This window comes from Thamnophis sirtalis, unplaced genomic scaffold (genome assembly GCF_051295495.1).
Source record: "Thamnophis sirtalis isolate CommonGarterSnake01/CBP01778 unplaced genomic scaffold, rThaSir2_p1.2 scaffold_4, whole genome shotgun sequence".
NCBI lineage: Eukaryota > Metazoa > Chordata > Lepidosauria > Squamata > Natricidae > Thamnophis > Thamnophis sirtalis.
Genome location: NW_028261384.1, coordinates 112709391 through 112720862, shown reverse-complemented (window position 1 = coordinate 112720862; position 11472 = coordinate 112709391). Strand labels below are relative to the sequence as shown.

Here is an 11472-nt window from a genome sequence, read left to right as displayed (position 1 = left end):
GCTTGTGTTTTAATTCTTGTCTCTATCAGATTAGTATTTCATTAAGACACCGTTTCTAACCATACCAAGTGGTGGTATTTAAGAAATTGAAATATATTCTTGTGTTTATGAACAAAAGGCTTCCTAAATGTCATCCTATAGCTAAATTTCAGCCACATATTCCACAAATAAAACATCAAATTACCATATTTTTTGAGTATAAAATGCACTTTCCCCCACCCCTAAAAATGGGTGAAAATTTAGGTGCATCTTATAGACTGAATATAGGCATTTTGGGGCTCCCAAGCCCTCTATATGTCACATTTTTGCCCTCCCCAGCCCCCAAACCCCAGAAGCACTTTGCAGTGCTCCGCACAGCCCAGTTTTTGGTGAAAACAGGGAGAGCAAAAACACAATGTGTGGAGGGCAAAAGCTACTTTTTCCTGATTTCCTCTCTTAAATTTAGGTGTGTCATATAGTCCAGTGTGTCTTATAGTCTGAAAAATATGGTAACATTAATGTTAATCAAAATTAAAACTTATATAGAATAATTAAATATTACTAAGTTTAAAAAATAGAACTCTGGCTCTTTTTGAAGATTTTTCATATTTCATGTATAAATCAAGAAAAATGACTGAGAAGACTTGGTCCCAAATCATCACAAGACAAGTTTGTAGTACCTATCCTGAAAATCATATAGTTCATGAGCTGAAAAAATGTAAAATATTGTGTCCAGGAAAAAAAATCATGTTGGGGTACATGAACAAAATATTTATATTCATCAAATTTCATCATCATTATCTTCACTTTATTGTCATTGCACTTCATAAAATGAAATTAAATACCAATTTGACTTGTTCCAGTAGCCCACTTATTGTCCGATCATCTTTGTTCTCCAATATCTGGCATAGTCCTTGTTAATTATTGTAATCATCTTAAAATTGCTTCCTAGCTCTTATTCATGTTGGCAATATTATGCATTTTTCTTGTCTTTATTTTTTATTTAATTGTAATATTTAAAAACTTGAAGTTATACAATATGGGCAACTTTAAACAGGTTATTATACTGATGTACATTACATTTAATTTATTTCTACTAATATTTTTTTATATTGCTCTTTTTCCCTCCTATAAATAGAAACATATAGCCCAATCTACAGAAATTCATTTTTCAGGAACTTGACAAATTCTGACTTAAATATCTTTCAGAGACCTGTTTCTCGACATAAATTTGCAAATTACAAATATTGTGGGAACTGCTCAATATTATTAAGAAAATATGATAATGTATAGATCTATTTTATAAAAACATGATTTTCTAGAAGCAGATGCATTATGCCAAAAGTTTACTGTTACATAAAGATAGTTTAAGTTGAAAGTAGTCATCTCTGGTTGATCTAGGATTTCCTGAAGTGAAATGGGTGGTAAAAAATGTAATAAATAATAATGAACATATGCTGATCAATGTATCGACTGCAATAATATTGAAGCCAACCAACACAAAAAAAAATTCCTGTTCTTCAAGGGTTGGTACTGTGTCCCTATGGAATGATTATGCAATACAATGGTCTACTTCATGGGATCAGTATAATTCAAGTACTTTTTAGTCAATCTGAAATGTTCTGCTATCTCTGTCATCTGCATTTAAAAGAGGAGCATGGCCAATCTTTCAAAGAATAATCTTAATAAATTTCTCTGATAAAGACCTGACAGAGTTAATATTCTATAAAGAATTTATCGTTGTCAATATTTTTCTACTTCAGGTAGCAAAATATAAAGAATATTACATTACAAGTTATGATATCTTTCTGTATTATTTATTTATTTATTTATTTATTTATTATCTTAAATCACAATCCTCTTCAAAACAAGAGAATAGTGGCTGATTAATGAAGACTTACTATATTTAAGCTAGAATAGTTGCAAGAATTTTCTGCTTAACACATACTTCATAAAAGAATCCCTAGACTGTAAATATCAATGATGAAGATAATTTAGAGGAAGTAATACAAGAGAAATAATAGAAAAAAGGAGATTTTATGTTTATTCTATAAATATATTTTTTCAACTGTTCTGTCTGTTTAGCTCAGGCTGGAACAACAACATTCTCAAACACTATCCATGTACAGGTGTTATCATGCCTCCACAATCTTTTTTTTCTGAAGTTGAAGCCTGATTCTTGAAACAACTTGAATCCAATTCATTTTTTTTAATGGAAATAAGCTGCATTTTTTTAAAACAGAATATCCTCTTCATTTCTAATTTATTAATTTTAATAAAAGAAGTACTAATTTGAGAAAGCTTTTCTCATATACTAAAAACAATTCTTAATAATTTCACCCCTTCTGTGAGTCAATTAGCCTTATTTTCATGCCTATGCCTAATATAAGCCCTACCCAATACTAAACCCTGCCAACCATCTGGTTGTACGATGTGGGCAAGCACATGAGTAAAAACCAAGTTAGGGCATGGGTGGAGCTGCCCCACATGCCTCACATGTGCTTACCTTAGGACTGCCACAGTCATGCCTTCTGCATCCTGTCACCTGTCACATGCTGCCTGACCTATTCTGCAGCCACTTGCAGCCACTCATATGTGGATGCCACATGGTGCATCACAATGGTGCTGCTGCTCATGTGCACAATAGCATAACATGCTACACAGCCTCCTGCTGTGACCGGTGCACCAGCATGTCTTGACCCAAGTGATCTGCCGAAGAAGTTGGGCAGCAGTGCAACATATATTGGGAGATGGGAGACCTGGCTGTGGTGGTCCTAAGGTAAAGGGTAAGATATCCTCCAAAAATAAGATCTGGTGCTTATTTTGGGGACCAAAAGAAACTAAGACTGGATCTTATTTTGTGACAAACAGTAAAAGTAGAGATATTAAAAGAAAAGAATAATGGTAATAGGATTATTTGGGTTTGTATATTATTACTATTTTCTCTTTATTAGTTGTTCCCTGTTATTTAATTCCGGTCTTATAAGGATTATGTAACATTTGGGGAGATATATGCAGCCTAGCAACCCAGCACTGGAGGCCAAAATGGAGAAAACCTCCACAGCCACCATGTATTTGCCTTTGGTGCTCAGGTAGGATGGAACAAAGGAGAGCCACACACTGCAGAAGATCAGCATGCTGAATGTGAGACATTTGGCCTCATTGAAACTGCTGGGGAGATTCCTAGCAAAAAATGCTACTGTGAAACTGGCAACTGCGAGAAAGCCCATGTAGCCCAGGACACAATAGAACATGGTAGTTGAGCCTTCATTGCATTGCAATATGATTTCCTCTATTTTTGAATAGGTGTCAACATTGGGATAAGGGGGAAATATGAGCAACCACACAATACAGATTCCTATTTGAATCATGGAACCAGAAAGAACAACGGAAAGTGCCAGTTTTCTTCCCACCCAGTTTCTCATCCTGGATCCTGGCTTGGTGGCCATAAAAGCCATAACTACAGTGATGGTTTTTGCCAGCACAGAAGACACAGATATTGAGAAGATGATTCCAAAGCTAATTTGTCGGAGGAGACATATAATATTGCCTGGTTTAACAAGGAATTGCAGTGAGCAAAGGAAGCAAAGGAGGAGAGAAATGAGTAGAATATAGGTGAGATTTTGATTATTGGCCTTGACAATAGGTGTACTATGGTATTTCAAAAATGTTGCCAGCACCACAATTGTACAGAGAGAAAAGAAAAGTGCCAAAATGGCTAAACCAAGTCCCATTGGTTCTTTATATGACAAGAAAGATATTTTCTTGGGAATACAGGAATCTTGATTCTTATTTGGATATTGATCTTCTGGGCATTTCAGACAGTCATCCATGTCTAGAATTTAAATATATATAAATTTTTGTTAACTTTGTCCTGTAATATTATTATTAGTATCATTACTTCACTTTTTCTAGAAGCAACTCTATTCCTGATATTATCTATCTGGGTTTTGTATTTGGCACCTAAGTGAACACAAAAAAGAACATGAAAATTCTATGCTATGTAAGAGAATATTACATACTCAAGACTTCGATTCAAGTTGCTTATTTATTACATGTGCTTGATATTATTTTTCAACAATTTGTTCTAGCAGATATTATTGACAATAATATGAATGAAATTAATGTAACAAAATCATCTCTGTATCAGATAATTAAGGTCTAATATTCTTTAATTTTTAAACTTCTATTTTATAAAATAAAAAATAATGCTCTTATCTATAAATTTAGCTGGTTCATTCTATCATGAGAAGATTAATCACTTTCATTTGTTTGTCTCCTAAGTGGTTCCTGGTTCACTGAAACCAATGTGCTATGCAAAGAATATTACTGTTTTATTTTCAAAGACTGCTTCCCATCGTGTGCCTTTCTCTTGCAAAACCTTCCTTTCCATTGAATGTAAATAAAAAGATCAATTCTTCTCTTGCTAATTATTCCAGTATTGGGAGAGTATTCTAAAAAACAGAGCAGTGGGGAAGAAGGCTACATATAATGCTCGTTTAGCAACTACTAACAGTTACATTAATGAAAAGGGAGCGTTGTGACCAATTCATCTCTTTAAAATCTTTGCAGGTCACTAGAGAGAAAGGAAAGCTGAAATAATATCATAAACACAGTTGCAGTTTCACTTGGCAGCTGCTTCAGTTAATGATTAAGTTTCTGACTCCACTTGTGTTCACTAAATGAAACTAAATGAAAACTTAACAACAGTTTGAATTAATGTTAGTCTTTAAAAATGTGAGCAATGACCTAAATTCAAATGTATGACTATCTCTTACCCCCTAAGGTCATATGATCACAATTTAGGTGATTGGCAATAAGTTCACATTTATGATTTCTTGCAGAATCCTATGGTCACATAATCTTGCTTTGCAAATTTTTCTGGTAAACATCTTTGGTCAAACTGAAGTCACACTTATAATCATATGACTTGAATTACAATCATTATGAAAATGGTCATAAAATTGGGTTTGATCATGAGATGACTTGACTTGCAAAAGAAAATCTGATCCCAATTGTGATTGCACACTGAAGCCTACCTCAATGGGCTGATATCAGGCCACAACCTACATTCAAAATTGGTTGGTGTAAACAAGGGAGTCATCATATAACTAAATTAGTTTGTCAACTTAGTTCTAAATGTCTTTTACCCTTCTGTCTTGACATTTTCTCTTTGGGACATGGAAGGCAATCATAGCAGCAAAATGGCTTTTCCTCTTGTTTTCTCTTGAAATAACCAGGGATGCAACTCTCAGTACAAATTGAAACAGGTAAGGTCTGCCCAATAAATGAAAGAAGGAAAAAGTTAATGTTCAGTAACATTTAAAAAAATACCCAGACCATTCCCCCCTATCCAGCTGGCCAGAGTGCCATTCACTGACCTAGGGGGTATCACTAAGACGTCAAGCCATGTGACGCTCTGCCCGCTCTCCAACTCCCGCGGTTTTGCACATTAGGCATACCCGATAGGTCAGTGCATGGAGCTCTGCTCGGCTCAAGAAGGGGATTGCGTAAATGCCTGTTCTGCCTCCAAAAGGTATGCCTCTAGCCTCAACATGTCAACCACCGCCGCCTTGCTCTGAGCATAACGTCTTCCAGACAGAGAGTCTTCCAGCAGCCAGCCCACAACCATAGAGTGCACTACTAGAGCGGCCGCTGCTGGAAGACTCAGCAGCCAAGTTTTGGAGTTTGGAACTGGAGAAGACGTTATCCTCGGAGCATGGCGGCGGTGGTGGTAGCTGCAGGGACAGCTGGGCCCAGACATGTTGAGGCTCGGAGGCATGCCTGCTGGAGGCAGAACAGGTTCTCACGCAACCCTCTTCTCCAGCTGGGCAGAGCTCCATGCACTGACCTAGCGGGTATCCCTAATGTGCCAAGCCATGGGAGCTGGGGAGTGGGCAGAGCGCCATGTGTCTTGGCGCCTTAGTGATACCCCTAGTCAGTGAATGGCACTCTGCCCAGCTGGAGAGGGAGGTTGCCGGGCGGTTGCTCATGAGCTTGGTCACCTCATGGCTGCTTCACCCCTGAGGCTGTGCCCTGCTCTTTGGGAGCCAGTTTGCAAGGGAGCAGGCACCCGGCAACTCCAAAACAATAATCCCTCCCCTATAATAAGCCCAAGGCCATATTTTGTGAGTAAAAAGAAAATAAGACCCTGTCGTATTTTCGGGGAAACACAGTAGCTTCAGAATTATTAATTAATATCTAATTGCTTGATCCAAAGGATTAACAAACCTCTACTGGTATTCAATTATTTTGACATTCATTTTTAAGTACTTTTTCAATAGGTTAATTTGTATTTCCCCACACACATATAAGCAAAACAATATAGTTGATTCAATATTATTAAAATACAAAATAAATACTGTCAGATACTATATATTTTCTTTCTTATTCCATTACTTACCCAAGTGCATTTGTTAGAGCTGCCTCACTCAGAAAGTGATGTACAAAACCCATGTAAAACAATTACCCATTTAAAAACATTTTGCAAATCATTTTCTAAAACTGACCTAGGTCTATTCATTTTGGCATCCTTTTTATAAAAAGTTAGTCGTGTTTTTATTGTTCTAAAGTTTATTAAGAGCCAGAGCTGAGGTAGGCTTTTAGAGAGAAAAAAAGAAAAAGAGAGGTCTTTTTTGCTGACAAAGCATATTATTTTCCCCAAATACAAAAGCTGTGAATTATTATTTTTCTAAATATTTCTGCTTATCAGTTATTTTAACAATATCATACAATGTAAATAGATATACTCTTCACCAATGAAGTACAATATATAATACAATAAACCTAGGAACATTACTCAAAACATTTAATTATGTGAAGTATTTTGCAGTTATCAGAGCTTATTAGCTATTAGAAAATAAATAAAGTTCACTTTGATTTATGAATCTACTTCAAAAACTAGATTCAGTCAAAATTTCATAAGATCAGTTTCCTTTAATGTTTAAATGTTCTTATTATTTGTACAATGCTTTAGATAAATAAAAATAAATCCAGATTTCCAATATATATTATTGTACTACATCCATTATTGTACTAAATAATCTTTTATTTAGAAATAAAATGTAGTGATTTTAAAAACTATATGCTGTATACTTAATATATACACTACCATTCCTTCTGTGTATTTGCCTTCAGTCTTATTTCCAAGAACTGTTCTAGACTAGTTTCTGAAGTTTTTTTCTAAATATTTTTGGAAAAAAATTCTCCTTAATGCTTAGAGAAGTTACCAGATCAAAGTAACCTATTTGCTTCATGCTTAAGTCAGGACTAGTTTTGTGGCTTAAGTATTCCATCACACTGGCAACCATCCTTTTAAATAATGTTTTGTTTAATACTTTATATATCTTCCTAACATTTTTAAGCTTGACCATAACATATAATTAGAAAATCTGTACTAATTAAGTAATCAATTATTCCTGCTTTACAGACATTTTGAGTTCTTACTCTCCTGACAATTTCTGCATCAACGGCGTTAGCTTTTCTTAAGGCCCTAAAAACCTAATTATGTTCCCAAACCAGGAGTGCTGAATATTCCAAGGACCTTATTCCCTGCCTATATTGCTAACAGGCCAAATATCTTGTTCCTATTCATATTTCATTTGAATAATTTTAGTGCTTTTCTTGGTGTACCAGTTGCAGTTTTAATACATACAATTTTGAATTGTAAGCCACCCAGAGTCATTATTTAGTTGGGCAACCATAGAAATGGATGACTCAATGAATGAATTTCTCATAATATTTGATATTATTTCTGTGATAAATGATATTGAGCTATTCATTCTAATCATTTAGACAAAATTGTCTACTCTCATAACCTACTTGGTTGAAAGTGCTGGGCCAGCTGATGGCTTCCTCGTGAATGGTGAATATTTGGTCTTCAGCAGCCCTGGGATCTAGCTTCCCAACTTTCACTCGATGGAAGGACTGGTTGGGAAATGTGACCCAGTTCTCCACATCCAGTCCTGTATACAGTTCTCTATTCTTGTCAAAGGAAATTTCATCTCCAACACTGTTGTTAAATGACACTCTTTTCAAGAAGAAATGAAGCTGAATATGGGGAAAAAATGCAAAGCATACTTAATATATACAGTATAACTATGTGATACTTTATCATTCTTTTTACTTGAACCATTTCAATAGGTGGCACACTGTCCTGACTTTGATGTGCTGTTATTTACCTCAATAATGATTATCTATGATTCCTGATAAAAAATCACTCTCTTATACTCTATAACAATAATGGCGAACCTTTTTCTTATGGCGTTCCAAAATTGTGTTTGCGGGCACTATCACACACGCACATGTGCCCAAACCAATTCAATCATCCCTCACCAACCTACACATGAGGCCTCAGAAGCATATTTATTTTGAAAAACCAAATAGAAACTTTTAGTTAACCAGGCCTTACATGATTAAAAGCATTCTATTGTATTCCTTGTTTTGGGCACATACCCATATTGACTGAAATACTTCTGAGTGTTTACATTGAATTTACCAATTCCACAAAAGGAGAGAAATAAGGAAGAAACCTGCAAATCATTACAAAGTGTCCATCTACAGCTCACTTCCCTTTGTAACCAGGTGTGAGATGTTGGAGAATCAATGGCATTCAATTCCCATTTCCAAATTACCTGCCATGGCTGGGCATCCTGAAGATTGAGTTTTCTACTACTTAGATTTCTGTTCTGTTGTTGTGCCAGCTTCATGGCATGTAAAGCATGTGCCACAGCATACACTGCATTGTATATACTGTAACTATGACTGGTCATCCTCATTTCGAAAAAAGCTCCAGGAAGGTTCTCCAGTTTTTCCTTCCCTGTACACAAACTATCCATTTCCTCATTCCCAGATGGATTTGGAAAAACACAGCCAAATGCTTGCTCCCACACATTTTTGATAAAACCATCTTCTTTTGAAGTGAAATGGTTTCTTGTCCGAAGAAAATGTTGGAATCCTGCAACTTCATTTGAGTAAGCTGCAATGGTCAGAGCACCATGGAGAACTTGGATATCCCAGCTTTTCTGATAAAAGAATGATGCAAGACCCACTTGGGAAGCCACAATCCATACCTTGCCTTTTGGCTTTACAGAAACTATTTCCATTTCAGGTAGACGTAACAACCATCTTAAATTTAAAAGATAATTATCACTGATTATGATAACTTTGACTTTGCTGTTAGCAAGAAGTTGAAATGTTTCAACAAGCCATTTCAAATTATCAAAAAAAGTATTGAAATAAATTGATTTGAATTGTTCTAGGAAGGCAATGCAGATGCCTTTAAGAGAAAACATTGAAAAGATTAGATGTTCTAATGTTCTTCTAAGGTATTTTACAAGTACTCCAACCCAGGTCCACTTGAAGTGCAAAAGTATTTGAATAATCCCAATATAATGAACCTCTTCACTTGGAACTAAATGGTAGTAGAAAGGGCTTTCATTTGGAGCAGAACCAGTTGGGAACTATGGAAATTAGAACTGATTGTGTAAATAGAAAAACAGAGAAAAGAAAACAGGATGGCAAAAGAAAATGTGTATCCTCTCTAAATAAATAGTTCTGAAATATCTCAACATACGTTTTCAAATGATTTCTATACTCAAGATATTTATAAGACAATGATTGGACTAGATCAGTGGTTCCCAACCTTGTTTTGGCCATGCCCCACCTAAAAATCTCTAAAATCCTGATGCCACCCCTGTGACATATAATTCTTACTTTACTCAAAAAGTAAACTCTACTCACGTGGAGAAAGTCTAAAAGGCCATTAACTTGATTTAAGCAAGGTTCAAATTGCCCCCATTAAAAATCAAATTGCCCCCCCCCTGTGGGGCATGGGCCCCATGTTGGGAAACGCTGGACTAGATGAAGATTGTGTTCTCTTCAAAACCTTCAATTCTATGATTATCTTTTTTGCAATTCCCTGAATTTGCTTCTATGAAAAGCCTAACATGTGAACTTGTGCTTTGGTTTAATATTTATATATGGACTGACTGACTGACTGACTGACATACTTAGAGTACTTTTACTTTGGCCCAGGATTCTGGGCAGCACATTACCTATAAAAATGAAGTAAAGTATAATAATAATGAAATAATAAATAAATGATACAATCTTAAATAAGAAGAACTACAAAGTTTCACAACAATTATGTTTTATATACATATATTGAAGTCTGCATTAAAAGACTAAACTCACTTACTTTACAATAATTTTTTAATTTTTTCCAGTTGCTATTCTTACATGGTTTAAAAACAACGTTTGACCAAGCCTTACATTTATCATTTTACAGTATCCTGTGGTGCACATTTACTGTATGACCATCACAAAATCCCATTTCACAGACTTCACAAATGGCTTCCAACAAGCAAAATTTAAAAAAGGACACAGAAATGAAATCACAAGTCATGGTAAAATGATGTCTTGCTACACAATCATGATGAGTTGGTTAATGACAGAAGCAAAGGTGAGCTTATAAGTCTAGTATGATCAAATGATGTATCAATTAACAATTATGGTGCTTAGTGACAAAGTTGTAGATCCCAATTTTAACTAGTAAGTGAGGACCACCTGAAAAGGCAAAAACACTACCTATATGTCCTTGATCACCTAAATGAAAGGCAGAATATAAATATAATAATGAAAAATTTAAAAATGCAGAAACATTATTATTTTTCTCATAGCATTAGCAAGCAATAAAAGATTATGAAAATTTAAAGTTTCTGTATAATAGTTAATGTTTAATTAACATTAATGAATAACCTTTGAAACTCAATAATAGTTACATCAAATTCTGAGGTTGATTTTGTTTTTATTTTATGATATATTAAATACCTTTCTTTATACATAATATGTGTATGAAAGTCAATTATATCTTGAGGTCTTGCAATCTCCTATATTTGGGAAGACAAAGCTATCCATCTTACCTGTGGAACTTTGTAAAAATCTAAAATATCTACCATATCAAAAGTGATTCCAGGATCAATAGTTCCAATAACTGATATGAGTTTGTTCAGGAGGCCACACTTGTAATTGGGAATGAATTGCTTCTGACCAGAGAAAAGTTCCAACGTGGTATGATATGTCTGTGCCCCAGCATAACTATCATAGATTCTGAAGCCCAAAGTGATATTAGGTAAGAGCTGGAGGTCTTCATTGATCTTCTTCATAGTAAATATCATTGTCAATATATATTGATAATGCTTAGTCAGGACTCTGCCAAAAAATTAGAATCAAGTTGTATCAAATGAAATTCTCCTTCTAAAAAGACCAGTAAAAATAAATTCTTACAAAAATATTACAAACTAATAATCTGTCGTTAACAAATTGATGGTTAAACGTCATCAAAATGATGGTTTAGAGGATAACAGTTATTTTTTCATATTAATTGATTTATATTATATTATTTGATATTTAATATTGTGGAATTGTTTTTGAAAGAAATAATGGCAGTTTTTTCTACCCTTTTGATAATTGTAATCAATTCTAATTATGTGA

The 11472-nt window shown here is 34.7% G+C and overlaps 1 protein-coding gene across 1 annotated transcript; it reads right to left on the bottom strand.

The window, feature by feature from the left end:
- Positions 1-2915: 2915 nt before the first annotated feature.
- Positions 2916-11156, bottom strand: LOC106551910 (vomeronasal type-2 receptor 26-like). The gene is made up of 5 exons (XM_087714603.1): positions 10902-11156; positions 8613-9440; positions 7801-8028; positions 5130-5256; positions 2916-3814 (listed from the first exon to the last, which is right to left on the bottom strand). Exons 1-5 carry the CDS (start codon positions 11154-11156, stop codon positions 2916-2918), a joined length of 2337 nt encoding a protein of 778 aa, XP_087570729.1.
- Positions 11157-11472: the final 316 nt, after the last annotated feature.

Excerpts from the sequence above, each read along its gene's own strand:
- LOC106551910 (XM_087714603.1), bottom strand. The coding sequence starts at position 11,156 with ATGATATTTACTATGAAGAAGATCAATGAAGACCTCCAGCTCTTACCT. Across the intron at positions 8,029-8,612 it reads AGGATGCCCAGCCATGGCAG|CTTCATTTCTTCTTGAAAAG; the intron begins GTAATTTGGAAA and ends CCCCATATTCAG. Across the intron at positions 3,815-5,129 it reads GAAAATGTCAAGACAGAAGG|ACATGGATGACTGTCTGAAA; the intron begins GTAAAAGACATT and ends TTTAAATTCTAG.